At 49.0% G+C, this 19,144-nt stretch overlaps 1 protein-coding gene across 3 annotated transcripts in view; it reads right to left on the bottom strand.

Moving 5' to 3' along the window:
* Positions 1-15,884, bottom strand: part of Fam117a (family with sequence similarity 117 member A) — a 40,565-nt gene extending 24,681 nt beyond the window's left edge. The window contains exon 1 of one of the 3 annotated variants that reach the window (XM_063251372.1): positions 15,651-15,884. In XM_063251372.1, the coding sequence (XP_063107442.1) occupies positions 15,651-15,846 (196 nt within the window). In that variant the 5' untranslated portion in view covers positions 15,847-15,884. Of the gene's footprint in view, positions 1-4,891; positions 5,025-15,650 lie in introns of those variants that run through there. The other 2 variants (XM_023563860.2, XM_013149548.2) reach the window with 2 other exon arrangements.
* Positions 15,885-19,144: the final 3,260 nt, after the last annotated feature.

Here is a 19,144-nt window from a genome sequence, read left to right as displayed (position 1 = left end):
TCCGTCCAGCCCTCTTCCTGACTACTAGCAACCTTCCAGATAGCAATATATGTGTGAGCTTCCAATGCACAATTTAATACCAGCACAAGTCACACGAAGTGACAGCCACACTGACAAAACTCGATGGCTCCATTCCTTCTGATGATTTCAAAACCTGGATGAAATTTTTTTTCTTTTCTGAATTGTTCACATCAATACTTGTGATCCATTAACATTAATTCATAGCTGGCTTTACTCCCAAAACAATAGCTCAATCAGAATCGACAGACAACAGATACCCCGCACCAAAGGTCGTGAGGAACAGAATATTTACAGAATGCCAAAGCATCACCCATTAACCACTTACTGGAAGTGTTACATACTTTTTTCTTTCTTTCTTTTGTCTTTTTGAGACAGAGTCTCACTATGCAGTGCAGGCTGACCTTGAACTCACGTAGTAGCCCAGGTTGGCCTGGAACTGGCAGCAATCCTCCTGCCTCAGCCTCCCAAGTGCTGGCTTATAGGCCTGAGCCACCATGCCCAGCAGTGTTATGTACTTTTACAGGGAGAGACCCTGTGGTTTAGGATGACCACGTGTAGTTCAGTGGCAGAGTGTGAGCTTAGCATGTGCAAGGCCCTCAGTTCAAATTCCAGCCAGGGATTTAGCTCAGCGGCACAAGCGCCTGCCTGGCAAGCATGAAGTCGTGAGTTCAATCCCTGGTACAAAAAAACCAAAATCTTAGCATGATTAGTTATGGAGTACACAATTTTACCTGTGAAATGTTTTTGCCAAGAATATTTAACTTGGGGGCTGGGGGTTGGGGTTTAGCTCAGCGGCATAAGCACCTGCCTTGCAAGCAGGCGGTTGTGAGTTCGATCCCCGGTACCAATAAAAATGAAAAAGACAAAAAAAAAAAAAAAAAAAAAAAAAGAATATTTAACTGGGCCCAAGCTCTCTCATTTATAGGAACACAGATCCAGGAACAAAGTGAAATACTGCCTTGAGGAAACAGAAAGAAAAACCCAGAGCACGGGACAGATGGAAGACTACTTTTCAAACTGTCATAAACAAAGCAAAAGGGTAGGAGAGGCAGTGCTAATTTAACAGACTAGTGAAGGTTCTTTTTAAAAAAAGATATAACCAACTGCATGGGGATATAGCGCAAGGTATAAGTGCCTGCCTAGTAAGTGCAAGGTCTTGAGTTCGATTTCTGCCCCCCACCACTCACATAACCACATGTGATCCTTGTCTGGCTGCTAGATCAAAAACAAACCTACCGCTGGGGATTTAGCTCAGTGGCATAAGCACCTGCCTTGCAAGCAGGCAGTCGTGGGTTTGATCCCTGGTACCGATAAAAAGGAAAAAGACCAAAAAAAAAAAAAACCTACCAATGGGGAGTGTGGCAAATGAGCTATTAAATCAGGAATCCCAGCTGATTTCCTCAGGCGTAATATCACAGTGCTGTGTAAGAATGTCTGCGTTCTCAGGAGGTGCCACTGGAGTTAAGGGCAACGTGTTGTGACATTTGCACACGTGCGAGCTCGTGAAGCCACAGACACACAAGCACAGGAAAAAGGACAGGTTGGATGGCTGTGCCAAGAAGTTATCAGTGAGTCCAGCAGAGGATAAACAGGTGTGCATAGCACTCAACGAACTTTTCTGAAGACAGAAAAATTTCCAAAACAAAGTTGCAAGGAAAAAAAAAAAAAAAAGCTGGCTAAAGGTGAGAAGACAGAAATTCAGTAAACTGTGCAATAAAACCTCACCCACTCAGCAGTTCAGCCGTGGTGGGTAACAGCCAAATGCAGCTGGGTGCCTGGTCCTGACTTCTAATTAGGGAAGAGAGAAGGTGGGCCAGAAATTAAACCATGAACAGGACTTCACCTGAGGCAAGGAATGGAAGCTTGCAAGATGTAAACTATACAAAGTAGGCGGGCATGGTGGCACACACCTGTAATCAAAGCACTCGGGAGGCTGAAGCAGGAGGGTTGTTGCAAATTTGAGACCTGCCAGGCTACAAAGTGAACGAAGGGCAGCCTGAACTGCACGGGGAGACTGTCTCAAAAAGACCAAAAATAAAAACAACAACAAAAAGAAGTGTACTGTCATCCTAGGAATGAGACTAAGATTATAGGCTGAATTAAGGGGTTCCTGGGGGTCCCGAAATATGGACGTCACTGGCTGGAGCCTTAGATATACCCAGCCAAGTGGCCCTGAGTATCCATTTGCCCTTCCTGCTCTTCAAAAGAAAAGTAGAGAAATAGAGAGAGACCCCAGGGAAGAGGGGTAAACAGCCTCGAGGTCGTTGGACCCCAGGAGGTAAGAAAAATGAATGTGGATTTTATCAGGATTCTTCGTGGGGGAAAAACGAAGGGCCATAAAAAAGCTCTCGATGGACTCGGAGACTGTCCAGCCAAAGGAAGAACTTGCTTATCAGAAATGAATGAGAAGATTGTAGAGTCTGCCCCGAGCAGGAAGAGAGAATCCCGCATCCCTGCCTGCTGTCCGCTCACCCCCTCCAGACAGGTCACGCCAAATGAGTCTGAGCCTCCTCTAGTTCCAGAACTCCCCAGCTATTACAGGGTAAGTAAGAGATGGCTCCTGACGAGTGCCACTAAGCTGAAATCCCGGGGCCATGCTACTCTCTAAGGCAAGAGAAGTTAAGATGAAAAAGAAACAAGGCTCCAAGTCACAGGGAGACCTGCCTTACTGCTCCCAGGCACCTCCGCCCCAAGCAGCATAGAAACAGTGTGTTTTACCTGTGGCTGGCTACAGGCAGGAGGTCACATGACCAGGCAGGCTGGGCAGAACCCAAACAGGACTCAGAGCTGCCCGCCTGCTTGCTCTGGAATGGGGGTGGGGGGCGGGGCGAGGGGCAATGATAGGAAACAGTTGCTCAGTTAGGTTCCTGGGGGCCAGACAGGTCACAGTCAAAGAATCTGCTATCCTTGTGGGAGCTCAGATCCTCCTAGGGTTTATTCCTTACAATGCCTGTGTCCTTGAAAGCTGGTGAGAGCCATTTGGCTTCCATAAAGATTTCTCTGACCGCTGTCATCTTCTTAAGCTGTATTCGTCGTTCCCAACTTCACAGCAGAGATACTTCAGGGACCACCACTTCCTAACTGGTGAGCCCCCACCTGGGCACTGACCTCCTGCAACTGACCCCAAATCAGTGACAAATTCCTATGTTGCCCCTCGGATGTGGAAGGAACCCTAGGGTGCTGGGTGACATGCCACACTCCCAGGGTGGATGCTGCTGAAACCCTGGCCTTGCCGGGCATGCAGATTCCCCGAGAGCCTCTAGGGTGAGCCAGTCTGGAAAGCAAAGAAGAGCCCAGAAGGTGTCACGGTGGAAAGATTTTCCACCCTGCAACAGATACCAGACACCTCTGATGGCTTTGGGACAGAAGGCCATGCACCAGGCCAGCGCTGCACGCATGCTTCTAGAGGCAGAGGAAGGCACAGGCATATAGGTCACCGGAAGGTGCCACCATCACCCTGCTATACACTGGCTTTGGACTGAGTCTGAAATCAGGGGTTGATTCCATTCATAAGTCAGGTTTTTAAAAAAAAAGGCTTTCCTGGGGGCTGGGGATTTAGCTCAGCGGCATAAGCGCCTGCCTTGCAAGCAGGCAGTCGTGAGTTCGATCCCTGGTACCGATAAAAACGAAAAAGACAAAAAAAAAAAAAAAAAAAAAAAAAAAAAAGGCTTTCCTGAAACAAAAAGCATTTGATCCAGGGACACAGGGTAGGACATTAAATTACCCAAGTGTTGGATGGGTGGGTGACTCAGGGTAGAACACCTGCCAGGCATGAGCAAGGCCTTGGGTCCAATCCCCAGCTCTGCCAAAAACCAAAACAAGGTCTTGTCCAAGCCCCTCAGAACCAGAAGGCAAAGGCACAGCTGGAGAGGTCGGGGCAGACAGCAGAGCCCTTACCCAGCAGCTCCTCCCAGGCACCTCAGCTTCCGACACCCCTACGGAAACTGGAAGGCAGCCTTTCTTGCCACCCGCCCCCCCCATTCTAGTTGTCATCCACCTGGCAGTCAGTTTGATACGACACAGCCAGAAGAGCAGAGGACAGAGAGAGCACTGGAGCAACCTGGGAACACGCTATATAATTTGATAACCGCCCAAGGACAAATAATTTAAGTGAATCAGCCAAGGCGATAGTAGAGTGAATGCTCGCCCATCTATTTCATGGAAGCCTTTGAGGACAACTTAACTACAGCCATATTAATCAGCTCTAGGGCAGCAGCAGGTGGGCAGCTCAGCTAAAGGACACACGCTGGACATACTGCGTTGCAGGGACCGTTCCTTCTAAATGAAGTCACTAACTCCAGCTTTGGCAGCTGAGGGAAAAATACCAGCAAAGAAAAAAAAGTCAGGAGAGATTCGAGTGCCTTCAAGGAGCGCAGACAAGGCCTGACATGCCGGGTGTGAGGAGAAAGGGGCAGGGACTCAAGGGCAGGGAACGATCGCTGACTCTACCTGCCCTGCAGTGATCCCTGGATCCAGCCCTCCTTGAGCGCGTGGCGAAGCCAAATCTGTGTGCAATGATGTAACGCCAGCCCCTGGGTGTGAGGTGCCACCCTACGCCCCATCCCTGCCCCAAGGCCGGAGACATTCCCAAGGCAGTGGGCGCACCCACCGACTGGTACCTGGTGAAGGACAGCTGTGCCCCCACGATTGTAACCTGGCACCGCTGGCTAAATCAGCTCCCTGCCCACTCTCTAAACATGAAGCAGGATTACTCCACGGCCCTGGTGCCAGACAATCTTCTGACTATGTACTAACAAATGAAGAGGTGACCGAGCCGCCCGGGAGAGATGGGGTGAGGGGATCCTCCCTGGGAGGCACCTGCTGCCCTGAGTACCACCAGGTCCATGTGGACCACAGGTGGGATGCCCACCTGAGTCAGCTCTCCGAACCTGATGCCAGCCCTGTGCAGCTTTCAGGACGCTGAGCTGCAGTGTCCAAGAGGTGGCCGCCGTAGGTTCAACACCGAGACCCAAATTCTGCCTCCGCCCCAGCATTATGTGAACTCACTCGTGCACTAGTTGTTCCGTCTGTTAAATTGGGGGACAGTAAGCAACATGATCAGGATAGAAAAGAAAACTTCCATTCAAGAGAGCTCCAGGTACAGTCAGGTGAGTCTGGGAATAGCTGAGCGGCACAAGCGTCTGCCTGGCAAGCACAAGGTCCTGAGTTCGATTCTCGGTACCAAAAAAATCCTTAAAAAAAAAACAGGGAATATGATTTAATAGAAAAATTTAAAAATTAGTCTGTCGTATATTTGTTAAATATTTTATTTGGAAATAATTTCAAGCATATAGATAAAAGACTAAGAATATTATATAGAAGGCCCATGCAATCTTTACCTACATGTGGCCCGCTTGCTCTCCTGCTGGCTTTCACATGCATCTGTTTCTCTTACCCCTGCTCACACCACGTTCTCCCACACTCACACTTGACACCCACTTGAACACACACAGACACACACACACACTGTCCTTTGGGGGGCCCACTGTGATGTCCTGTTTGAAAAACAACACGGAACGACAGAGAAGGTGCGAGGCTGGGGAAAAAGCAAAGGAGACCTTGCTGCTTGCCGAGGGCTCCCCGGTCTGCCCCTCCCTGCCTGCCAGGCCGACAGCCAGCAAGGAAGCACCCCGCTTACAGGGGAATCAGCACAAGGACAGGGCCCGGCAAACCTGCAGAGAAGCTCTGTAAGCTTGTTGGCTACCCTTTTTCTATAATAAACCCACACAACAACTGCAGAGCATGGAAATGGTTTTATTATACAAAGTTATATGGAGATTTTAGTTCATGAGGTTGAGAGGGAACTGGGAAAGAAAGGTTTTACAGAAGCCTATGGATACAGGAATATTACAGAATTCCTTCCAAATTAGGGGTGGTGGCGGCACAGTCTATAATCCCAGCACTCTGGGAGGCGGAAGCAGTAAGAGGCCAAGTCCAAACTCAACCCAGGCAATTTAGCAAGACCTTGTCCCAAAATTTAAAAAAATTTAAAGGGCTGGATATGTAGCTCAGTGTGAAGGCTTTGGCTTCAAATTCTAGTACAAAAAAAGAAAAAAAATCTACACAAAATCTGAATGGACAACCAGGTGTGGTGGCGCATGCCTGTAATCCCAGCTCTTGGAGGCTGAGGCAGGAGGATCACTGTGAGTTTGAGACCAGCCTGGGCTACAAAGCGAGTTCTAGGCCAGCCTGAACTCCATAGAGAAATCCTGTCTTAAAAATTGACAGACAGACAGACAGACAGACACACACACACACACGCACGCATGCACACACGCACGCATGCACGCACGCACACGCGCAGTAAACCTGACTGGAGTTAAGAGCTGCCTGTGACCCCTCAGGAGGTTTAGCTTTCTCTAAGAGGCAGGTCAGACAATTCTCCAGATACCATGTGCCTGGGTAGGGCTTTGCCCTGGAGCTCCAGGCCCTGCTGTTCCTGTTACTGGGCACTCATACATCACACAACCCCGTTCCCACTTCATCTAAAGCCCAGGAGGATCTTCTCCACTTGGGTGGCAGAAGGCGCACCAGGGCTTTCCCTGTGTGAACTAAACTGTCCTCAAGGCACAATGCCACTTGCACCCATCCCTCGCCACAGGAATGCACCACCCACATTTTTTCCCAGGTGCTTTTTTTGGTTTCTCATCACAAATAAGAAAGACACCCTCTCCTATGAGCTCCATCTTAGCATGTGTCTCAACAACACCCAGCTCAGTGACTGTGACCCCACAGAGGCAGGGGATACATCTGCCTTGTGTGCCCTACCCGTCCCACATGGAAAGTGCATGTCTTTGGTCAGCTGGAAACACTAGCAAAGCCACCACCAGATCACAAGACAGTAACGTGGCCTGAATCTCACAGGGAAAGTACAGGTGTTAAAAACTCACAGCACGGATGGTCAGCCAGGGCGCTGGAGAAACAGACTTCCTGCAGCCCATCTATCTATTCACTTCCGAGGTGTTTAACCAGTGAGCTTTGGCTTCTGGAACACAGGTGCACAAGTGGAAGGGGACAAAGGCTGGCGGTGTGTGGCCGGCCGGAAACAGGTGTGCCAGCCATGAACGACACTTCCAAGAGATTCCTCATATATGATGGAAGCAGCCCTTACTTAATAAAGCAACAGACCCCATCGGTCGTGTGGTCTGGGGTAAGTTACTTCCTTTGGAGGCCTCAGTTTATCTGCAGAAAGGGAAATGTTCCCTGCACCTGCAGGACAGTCACCAGGGATGAATGAGAAACCAATTACCAGCAGCTAGAGATATACTAAAGCTTTCATTTCCATTTCGTTGCCAAGTGCAAGTGGGGCCTTCCAGCATGGGGATTCACACTCTTTTGAGGGCAGCAGTTCCTTTAGTTCTCTGCTGGGAATACAGAACCTCCCCAGGGTTAGGGTTAACCTGAGAACGTGCTCTGGGCTTTAGGACGTGCGGCCCCATCAGGCAGCTTCGCTCCCCTCTGCTCCCCACTATCTCCTCCAGACTCCACAGTATCACTCCGAAAGCCCTCCGGCTGTGTCCCCTCTATCATGCCACATGCTTTCCACACCCACTCCACCCCCAGCTTGCGTGTGTCATATCTGATGGGCTGGAGCTAAACAGACAATCCCAAACAGGGGCTGGAGCAGCCTGCAGCTGTGGGGCCAGGAACACATGTGTTCTCGGGGATGGTTCTCGTGAGGCTGTGTGGGCGACTCCGCAGGCTCCAAGCACAGGCGAGGGAGGAGCAGGAGGAGGAGGAGGAGGAAAGAGGGTGCTGCCAATCCCCTAATCACACGTGTACTCCATTCCAAGTGACCCACAGCTAGGAAGGCCCATAAAACCTCTGTGACCAGGCCACCAGACCCACGGTGGCCGCTGCAAGGACAGAGGAACACAGATCATTGGTGACAGTGCACATCCAATGGATGGGGAATGGTAATGAGCAGTCCTGTATTTCTCCAGGAGGAAGGCCAGCAGTGCCCGCTATCACAGGATGGGGCTCAGTGCAGGACAGGCCTCAAACCTCAGAGGCCACCCAAAGGCCCACAGGAACTTCCGCTCCCCTGCCTGGAGTCACCAATTCAGGTTTTGTCAGCCTGCCACCCCCTTGCCATATGGTAGACCTGGAAAAGACACCCAGCCATCATCTTGGTCTCCCTGGCCCATCATCCGGATCCACTTTTGAGCCTCAGGACAGGTGGTCTGGCTTTCTAACAAAATCCTACAAACTGGCTGCTTCCATACGTCAACCTGGTAACTGCCCAAGCTCACCCTCGGGCTGTGTGCTGGGAACAGAAGCTACAGGCCTAGCAATGACATCCATGGAATGACCAGGATGAATAGGAGACTAGTGATTTAAAGAAAGAGAGAAAACTAACAGTTGGAGGAGGGAGGGGACGCTTTGAAAGGAGCTGGAGAGAGGCATTATACAGGAGGGGAACCGCGCCTGTGCAGAGCAGAAGTGGGAAAGACCATTGCGGGACAGCCTGGGGAAGGCGTGGCGCCCTCCTCCCTCCACACTGCCTTTCCAGCAGCTCCATCCAGCAAGTATTTATTGAGCATGACTCGCTCGCCCCATTTGCCCCATCCTTCCCTCTGCAAAAACACTCAACTCTTTTCAAGCTGCAGAGTGAGTTCTATTGCTCGTGAACTTGAAACTTGAGGTGCCTACCTCTTAAAAGGGCAGGCACACAATTTCCAGGTTTGAGAACACCAAGAAACACAGCTGACTAAAAACAATGCCACTGTTTTTCTTCTTTTTGGGAGTTGGTGCAGTGCTGGGGATTAAACCTTGAGCTTCGGGCTGGGGATTTAGCTCAGCGGCATAAACGCCTGCCTTGCAAGCAGGCAGTCGTGAGTTTGATCCCTGGTACCGATAAAAACAAAACAAAACAAAAACTTTGAGCTTCATACGTGGTGAGCATATGCTCTTCCCTAAGCTGCATTCCCTAGCCTCCATAATGTCACTTTTGAAAAGAGAAGGGTAAGAACAGAGTGGAAACTTAAGCAGAATATGCTAGCAGTTTTAAAAACTTAACTCAAATCCTCCCAGTAGCTCCCTAACTAACTGCAATGCACACAGAATATTCCTTCATTCTATGCCTCTTCCAGTCTAAATTTCTATTTTGTGCACTTGCAGATGTGTCCACAGCTGTTTTGGTACCATGTATGCAATGCTGCCTTTGGCTTTTAAGCACAAGGCATCACCTATACTGCATTTCTCCACTATAGGGTGTCACTTTGGGTGGGACAGTAAAGGATTCAAGAGCCAGAGCTGGTGGCAGGCCAGGCTGTCCCCTACCAGACATAGCTCCCCCTGAAATTTGCAGGATAGGAGATCAAGGTCAGAGAGAAGGTACCCCAAATATACAGTGGTGCACTGCCAAACTGCCCATTGTCTAAGAAGCCACATTTGGGGGCTCTAAGAAAATACTCCTTAGGGCTGGAGGTTTAGCTGAGCAGCATAAGCATCTGCTGGGCAAGTGCAAGGTTGTCAGTTCGATCCCAAGTACCAAAAAATAATGCTCCTTAAGTCCCAATCCCAGGCCTCTGGTTTCTCTGAAACCAGAAGCCTTCAGAGAGTCTTCCTGGCCACTGCTACCCCCCACTTTTATCAGGGAGCTAGAAGCTCAATGTGCAGGCAGGGCTGGGCCCAAAGTACCCCATTCGTCCTGGAGGTCAGCTGTTGGGGATCATGAGCAGACTCAGGGGCTATGTGCCTGAACAGGGCCAGGTAAGTGTCTGCACACGGCCTGGACTCAGTTCCAGGGCCCCTGGGGGCTCGGCGTGACGTTTCCCTATTATGAAATACTCCAATAGCATTCTTTTAAGTTCATTAACGCTGCCCTTGATTGGCCGTGGTGCTCCCACATAGTAAAGTAAACTGAGGCTTATTTGGGCCAGAGGATAAGCATTTAAATGACTATGGAGCTAGGCATTCAGCTGTGTCATGACCCTGGGGGCACAGCAAAGTGCCAGAAAACCAGGAGGTCTGGTGGGCCCCTTGAGCCAGAGTCACAGCTGGGGGTAGCAGGACCTCCTGCCACACAGCCACATCCAGCAATGACAGCCCCTTCCCACACTCCCCTGTGGCTGTGGAACCGGGCACAGATATTTATGGATTTCAGATAACATCCCAAGCTCTTTTCTCTCTGAGATCAGAATCTGTTCCTGACCTAAACTACATGAACAGATTTGGCTATCGGTTTGGTTCATTCAGACTCTACTAATCTTTGGTTAATCCAAGTAGCAAAATCTGCAAGGGAAGTGCACCAGATTTTCCCCACTCCTTTCTCGGCTACTAAGCACACTTCCTGGACATTTCAGAGGAGGGTAGGGCTTCGTGAGCCCCAGAGACCGTCCGCTCTCACCACACACAACATGCGGGAGAACGCTGTGCATTGATTAGGAAGGAAATGACCAGGTTTTCCCTTCCAGCCCTTAAAAGGGCTCCGCACTCCCTGTGGACTCAGAATCAGCCCAAGTGAGTCCTGCCAGAGCACTCGAGCCAAAGGCAAACAGCACTTGACTTACGTGACAGTGCGCTAAGAATTTCTGGAACAGAGCTGCCCCAGAACATATCGATGCCCTGGGACATCTACATCCTTAGGCAGAAGGGCTCTGCGTAAGACTCACAAGAACCTGGAGGAGGACACGCTATTTGCACCAGCTCCACTAAGATCACGGGACAGTGGGGCTCTGGGCCCCACTGGGGGACATACTGAATTCTGCAGGCATTCTCTTGGCTATAAAGCCCACTCCAGTTGGTACCACTGCTATGAAAGTTTTGCAACCCTGCCTCACATTTCCTGGAGATCCATGTATGGAACCAGAGAAAACAATGTCCTCTTCTCGCCATATCCCACTGATGTGCTGCCCCTCCACCACTGACCTCCAAGGGTTTAAGGTTTCTCAGCTCTGTGTTACACAAGGTGACAACTTCCCCTACTGTTCAATTTGCTGCTCTCCACAATACTGAAGAACACAGAGGTCCACAATCCTCTGGGTAACAAAAGAGATAAAGACAGTTCGGCAGCTGTCACTGGTGATGACAGTCTCAAAATGCCATTCAAGGATGTCACCAAACGTGCTTCGAGGATATCATCACTGGTGATAACATTTGAGAATCAGATGCTCCCGCCGTGTACTATGCTGACCACGTGCCTGGAACTGGCGTCGCTGTCAAAAGCAACAGCAAACAGTGTCTAGCCAGGGGTTTTCATGGTTCCCAAAGAGAAGCTGCCTCAATTGCAGGTTGTAGGACAACTGTACCTCTTGTACCCCCACACCTCATTCCAGCAAGACACAGGCAGTTCCAACTCTGTTCTAATCCCCAGGCTGTGTCTGGTCCTGGGGCCAGGTTGATGAAGGGCTCCCATCGGGATCTTTAATACCCAGCCTCCTGGATGGAGCTCCATACCTATCTACACACCCTTCCCCCAAGCACGAACTTTTCAGAGCATGGCAAGAAAAGGAGTTTAATAATTACCAATAGCATGGCAAATAACAATACGGCCTTATTTTCATGAAACAGCCATCCCTGGGGAACCTAAATGACATGTGACATAATCTACCCCTTCCTATGTCCCCATGGGGAAGCCAGTTTTTTAGGGTAACCATGACTACTGCTAATTGTCAAGGATTTCTGCAGAAAACTAAAAGGAAAGGAGAAGAATTCGAAACAAGAGATATGCCTGCTAATTTCCATGTGACTCTGAAATGTGCTCACTAGTCTGAGCTATTAGGTGGGGAGGGGAGGAAGGGAGAGCAAATTTGCCTAACAGTCAAGCTTTCATGTAAATGCAAATTATCGATCTTTACTGTTCACACCTGACAACCCAGGGGGTGGGGAGTCACACGTGGTGATCTCCCACAAAGACTGGGAACTGAACAGCCTGGAAGCACAGGGTCCCCTTTCCCCTAAAATATGAGCAGAGAAATAGATATGTTAGTTTTCTTTACCCTCCCAGGGTTTTCTGAGGAGGTATACATTATACCCTTTTGAAACTAACATTTACATGGGAATTACAGTCAGGTATATTATTTAGGGAAAAAATAGGCAAACTTTTCAGTAAAGCACTGTATAGTGACTATGTTAGGCTCTCTGGGTAGTCTATCACAACTAATCAGCTTTGCCACAGACATGAACGCAGCCATATGTAATACCTACAAGAGGAGCGTGGCTGTGTTCCAATAAAACTTTATTTATAAAAACAGGCAGGGGGCTGGGGATTTAGCTCAGCGGCATAAGCGCCTGCCTTGCAAGCAGGCAGTCCTGAGTTCGATCCCTGGTATCGATAAAAAGGAAAAAGACAAAATAAATAAATAAGTAAATAAAAGGTTCTGGTGGGTACTGGAGGTACCACGGCAGCATCTGGCTTCCCAGTCAGCCAGTAAACCTAAGCGGGGCTGGTCCCCTGGAAGAATAGCAACCCCTGACTAAACATTATCTTCATGGGGCTTGCCTAGCAGGCCCAAGACCCTGAGAGTTTGATCTCCAGCGCTGCAAACACAAAACAAAACCCTTACTATCTGTATCCTAGGGATATGAGACTGAGACACTAAACAGGACAGGTAAGACTGGATCCCAGAAAAATGCCACCTTCTAGTCCTGTTTTTGTCCATCATCAGTGGTCCTGGGAGAATATCAAAGTTAGTAGTCTCTAACCAATCTAAGATGCAAAAGAGAATTTAATTCAAGGGGCCACCGCAGTAAGGAATTCACCCTGGGTTTCTATTGCTCACTAGTGGCTCTGACCTGCATTTCTCTCTCTGCTTTCAGCCTTCCTCTCTCCCAGCACGGGGTCATAAAAATGAAGCCATTCCTCACTCTGTGAAGACATCCCTGGTGGATGAATGGTGTAGAAAGTAAATCCTGCTCTCTATACCGTAACTCTCTTTACAAGGTCTAATATATCTCGTGGAGAACACAGGAGGGTGTGTGGGCCGGAGATAAATGACAGCCCCGAGTGTTACATCATCTGGGGACAGGAAACAGAATCGGTGACGACATTTAATTGTTCCTGAAACCAAGTCGCAGCTCACATCCCTTTTTAAACAGTTGGGTTTCAGAGCCCTGTTTAGAAAGCTCATTTTAAAAGATGAAGGAATAGAAGTGCCAGAGGAGGCCTTGAAATTCGAAAACCTGCAGTACTGGTTTCAGACCTATCTGGGTTTTGCTCTTTGAAGCCTGAAAAGGCAATGGGTCTGGCCAACGGCGGCGTGGCTCACTGGAGGGAGTAACAGGGTGAATAGCAGCAGCAGCAAACACTCTGACAGCCCAGAAGTGTGCCAACCACTGCTGTAAGCACTGTACCAACTCTTTGGTCCCCATGAAGCAGAATAAGGACTGCATTATCCACAGATAAGGAAACTGAGGCCCTGAGAAGTAACTTCCTGAAAGCCACACAGTATCAGTAAATGGCAGAACCTGGGTTCAAAACTCGCAAAGCCATCTCCTGAGGGCTTTCGGTACAAAGGGGTTTCCTCTCTGTCACCGAAGTCCTAGCATCTAGAGAAAATCATCCCTGCTGCTTCCCAGGGGCACAGAATGGAAACAATCTGAGCATACATGAAAGCTGAAGTCAGCACGAAGAAGACCTGATGTGTGTGCCCCCAAACTAAAGGCCAGTACATTCCTCTAAGGTTGGACACAAGGAAGTACACAACCCAACTAGTTTTTCCTTTAGTTTTCATTTTATTTTTATTATTTTACTTTCCTACCTGATTGAAAAGCAATACATAATCCTATCACCCACTTGGCAAACGCCTTATTAATACCTCTGGGATATTAAGAGAGGGAGAAGTGATCAATTAGCCCAAAACTTAAGAGTCCATGGAATTGGTCCTAAGTCACCCAACAAGTTATGCAGAACTCTGGCTTCTCATGTTATACCGGGATCTTTGGGCCCCTGTGCCTAATAAAAAGAGTAGCCCATATAAAAAACCCAAGCATCCAAACCTACTTTCTTCCCCTTTGCACAGGATCCACCAGAGTTTGTCCATTTACTATTAGCTGAGTGGGAGTCACAAAGGAACTGCTCCTAAAATGTAATTACTAATCAATTTCCAGCTACTACATAGGGAGGCTTTCTGTTGAGGTCTACTAAAAGTGACACAGGCTCTGGTGCTTGTTGTTCTAACTTCCCTTGGTTTCAAGGAAGCCCAAACAAAACCAACAGGTTTGCAGTCTTATGGTTTCCTTTATAGCCCATGATAGGCAATAGTTCCTGAGTTTGCCTGGGTACTGTTTTCTTCTATAGCACTGGATTTCTACACGTACTTTTACCACTTGTCACCATCTTGCGATCACATTTGACCACCTTTCTGCCTTCCAAGATGTGATGCTAACATAATAAAGCGGGGTTCAGATACCAGGAGCTCTATATCTCAGAGACCCGATTAATTCCATTCCTACCTATTCAGGCACTCTGACAGCTATTCTTTCCAGAGGGGGATGCACAGTTACTAAGTTTAGTCACACGTCAGGTTTCAGACACTGGTTTAGAGAACTAACTTAACTGTTAAGAGGGCAAGGGCCATGACTTCTCTACACTTAGTGTAGACTCAGGCTTTGGAAGTGTGCGATGATCTCCTTACATCTGGTGTGAATCAAACACAAGCCTCATTTTCAACTCACTGCCAACCTCCTCGTGCAAGTAGGTTCCTTTCCGGGCTTGAGCGCCTGCATTTGCGGTCCCGGCAGGGCTTTAAGTGTGAACACAAGGTTAAGCTTGCTCCTCCCTAGCTTCCCCACACCCACATCAAGCTGCTATTAAGACACGTTTGAATACCGTTCAGAAAGTTGGGGTATTTGCCACCTTGTCCCTTGATTGTAGACCTCACCCCACTGCCACGCTGGCTAGCAACGTTTTGAACAAAACAACCTAGGGCACGGTAGGGTGCAAGGGGTGAACTGCCCAGATCCTACCCACATGCATTCAAACACACACGATGGCTGGAATGAGACAGCCATATTAAGCAGGTCAGTGATCTGGGACTTAGAACTTCTGGGCCACTGTGAGAGGAATGCAGGCAATCGAGAGCGAGCGAGAGTGTGCACCGCTGGAAAAGCCGTTAAACTAACTTTTCCAGCGGGCGAGCGGAAAGCTGCTCCGGGAAGCAAGGGAAGCGCACGTGAAGTGCGGAAGAGTTCCAACGCTGCAGAGCGGGATTGCCTGGGCCGAACCCGAGCTAGAGAAGTAACACATGGCTCCACGGGCTCGCCTCCATGCCCCTCCCCCTCCTCCCGTGCAGGCGCCCAGAGCCCACCAGCAGCTCGCTCCTCGCGCAGCCTTGGGACAGGGCGCCCCCTTCCCATGCCGTGCCTTTCCCGCACCTTGTTCCCACCCCCTCCGCCTTTCATTCACCACCCCCCCCCGCGACACCCCCGCCTACTTCTCAGTTACGCCCCCAAAGCCAGTCTCCATCTGCCAGGTCTCCCACCGCTCACCTCCCGGCCCCTCGACTCCTTGCACACTGTCCCGAGGCTGTGCCCCACGTTCACCGCTCTTCGCCCTCGCGCACTACTCCTCTTGTCCTCATCCATCCACTCGCCCCCTTCACGCTTCTCCCAGTACCCTTCCACCCCCGCCGCGCGCCCCCTCCCCCAACGCTCCTCCCCTAGAACCCGCTCGGGGTCCGGCTCACCTGCGCGGCCACCCCCGTCCCGGCGCTGAGACGGCTGCTGCAGCTGGAATGGGACCGTAGCCCTGAGTGGCTGCAGCCCAGCCCGGGGGGAGCCGGCGGGCGCTGGTGGAGAGCAGCCCCGCCGAAGCCCCCCGGCCCCTGCGCGCCCCGGCCCCCAGGCACCTCCACCTCTGCCGCCCGCTGCGGCCCCCGCCATCGCCCGCCCGGACGCCAGCCTGCCTCGGCCCCACGACGAGCCCCGCACAGCCCCCCAACCCCCGCTGTCGCTGCTTATCAGTCCTACGGGGCGGGGACCGGCCCCCTTAACCCAGAGCTTTAATTGGCCTACAGAGCACCAGACCCACCCCCCTCAGCCAATCATCAATGGGCTCTTCCTTTCCCGAGAATGATTGGTAAATACGCGTAGCGATCGCACCCAAGACCCCACCTCCACCCAGCCCCCTTCGGCTGTCCTACGTCTGAGAGCCCTCTGATTGGGCCTTCCCGAAAGGGCTGGTTCTCCACAGCCTCCAATGAGAAGGCTTAGAAAAGGGGAGCGTCACACCCAGTCCCAGGTAGTATGCAAATATGATGTCACGTGACGTCAGGCTGTGAGGGGGCGGGGGCGGGTGTAGGTTGGAATCAAATGTAGTGAAATCTTTGTGGGGTGCGGAGTGTCAAATTTTAAGCTGTTGAGCCCCAGTAGCACGGAGAAAGTGATAACTTCAAAAGGTATTACATTTAGATTAACCTAAAGACCTTAGTTTTAAATCTTTGCAGGTTCTCAGCGCCGCTGCAAGTTCCAAATGATTCCGCAAAGCACTGTAAAGTTTGCATATTATTTTGCATGGGATTTGCATGATATGGACGCACTTAATGGCTACCTTGCCTTGTGTGACGTCCACGTTTGTCTTCCTCCACGTTCCCAGCTTCCTACTGGGGGTTAGCCCAATCTTAAGAAAACAGATGTTGGAGTGTAAATTAAGTCGGGACTCGGAAAGGGAGTTGGGCATTTCCCGTGGAATCGACCATTCAAAATGCACTTCGGCAGAACAGAAGCGCCAAAATGACGGAGAAACGTCACCCGTTTGCAAAGGGACACCATCAGCAAATCCTGATCTTCCTACTTTGGTGCTCTATGACCTACAAGTCAAAATGAGACTGGATGGTCCCCAAGAGAACATATGCAATTTCGAAAATCACACGCTGTAATACATAAAGGCATTTGGGAAAGAAAACCACACTAAAGTCCCATTAAAAAGTACTGCTCTTCACAAGGAAACGGATTGCTCTTGTATTTGTTAACCACTTGTTCTATATATGGAAAAGGCGAAAGTCAGTCAACCCTGGACTGTCTGCGATGAGGGACTATCCAAATAATTGGATAATTCCCTCTAGATTTATAGTTAGCTATGAATCCTATTTTTGATCTTGCTACAGATTTATCTTGCTATTTCTGCTTTTGCCCAGTTTAATGTTCAAAGGAAGGTAATTCCCTGAAGCCATCCTAGAGAATCAGAGTGAAGGAGGAAGAGGGTACAGGAGAGGTCACGCTGTGATTAAATATGGGAAGCAAGTATACTCAAAGTGCACATCCTAGGGTCGGCCGAGTAGTAAATCAGACTACACACACAGACCCAGTGAAGCAATGGCACATTATGTGGAAAGGCTTTTTTTTTTTTTTTTTTCAAAGACAGTGCTCTTGCAGATTTGAAGGGTTTGCTTCAAAATCTGATGAGGGGAAAAAATCTGACCTGGGAATTTTTTTGGTTGACTAAAAAATTGCTGTCCTCCTTTTCCATGAAACAGACCACTTTATCAAAGGCAGATCATAACAAACAAAAACTGATGAACTTATAAAAACTCAGTCATGGGCCATGGATTTAGCTCAGTGGCATAAGCACCTGCCTGGCAAGCGCAAGATCAGGAGTCTGATGCTCCGTACAAAAGGAAAACAAAACAAAACAAACAAAAAAAAAAAAACCTCAGTCCTTATAGATTTAGTTTGAAGACAATGTCTGGCATTGAGCCGAGTGCAGGGGTACATACCTGTAATACCAGCACTTGGGAGGCTGAGGTAGCAGGATGGTTACAAATTCAAGACCAACCTGGGCTACAAAGTGAGCTCAAGGCCAGCCGGAACTGCAGAGTTCTTGTCTCAAAAAAACCAAAAAAAAAAAAAAACCTACCTTGTAAAGAACCAAGTATATAGCTCAGCAGCTTAAGCACCTGCTTGGCAAGTGCAAGGTCCGGAGTTCAACCCCTGGTACCAAAAGAAAGAGTATCCTGCATTAATACTGTTTCTCAATTTCAACCATTCCAAGGTTTTCCTACACTTCTTAAAGACCCATATGAAAAAAATAAATACCCACATGATTACCTGAAAGAGGCAAACCTTAGATTATTACCATGGTTCAAGTTGGGAAACTAAAGTCCAAAGAGGTGAATCTTTAGACCTCTAGCTCAGAACTCTACAATCTCTTTTTGTTTTTGTTTTTGTGTTTTGAGACAGGGTCTTCCTATGCAGTTCAGCCTGGTCTTAAGCTCACTTTGTAGCACAGGCTGGTCTCAAACTTGCAGCAATCCTCCTGTGTCAGCCTCCCAAGTGCTAGGATTAGAGGCATGTGCTACCACACCTGGCAGAACTCTATTATATATTACTCGACCATGTTGCCTCATATCTTCATTAATAAAAGCAGAAGTGGTAGCAACTAACATTCATTAAGTTTCTCTTTCCCAGTCAGGTCCATGTTAACCACTGTGCATAATTATCCAATTGAGTGCTCACTGTCACACCTGTGAGACAGAACCTCTTTATTGAAGCTTCAGAGAGAAGCAACACACCCAAGTTTACCCAGGCAGCCTGACTCCAGAGCTGAGCCTTTAATCCCTATGCTTGTAAAACTTTCTCATGAACACAAAAGGTTAACCATTTATATTTACATAAAGAGTCTCTAAAGACGTGAATCTGACTGAGATGCGAAAGTTACCATTTGTCTAGTGCATTATAACTTTCCCATATTATCATCTCACTTAATTCTCACAGTGGGCATCTGAGGTCAGATTATTGTCATTCTTCTACTGTAGGTGAAGTCACAGAGGCTAAATGACTTACCCAAGGTCACCCAGTTAATAAATGGCAGGCTCAAGATTTAAATCCTGATTCCATTAACTCTAGATTCAAATTCTTTCTCAAACAACACTGGAGACCAGTGGTGGCGAATCAATGGCACATGTGCTGTTGCCGGCTGTTTGTGACTTTTGAAAGCTCTAAAAGGTTCACCATTGCTGCTCTAGACCATTGACTGACAGCAAGAGAATGAATCAGTGGGTCTGTGAAAAATGTGTCCTTTGGGCTGCGGATTTCACTTGGCGTGCAGTCATGAGTTCGGTCCTTGGTACCACAAAAATAAATAAATAAACTCTGTCTTTGCCTGAAAACCCGCAGCACTGAGGACTCTTCGACATCAGATTTGTAGAAGTCTTAGGAAGGGGCCAGGGATATAGCTCAGCAC

This window comes from Cavia porcellus, unplaced genomic scaffold, assembly GCF_034190915.1.
Source record: "Cavia porcellus strain 051 isolate PalLab524CR breed Dunkin Hartley unplaced genomic scaffold, mCavPor4.1 scaffold_6, whole genome shotgun sequence".
NCBI classification, from domain to species: domain Eukaryota; kingdom Metazoa; phylum Chordata; class Mammalia; order Rodentia; family Caviidae; genus Cavia; species Cavia porcellus.
The sequence above is the reverse complement of the archived record's forward strand: the minus strand, read 5'-3'. Positions and strand labels throughout refer to the sequence as shown.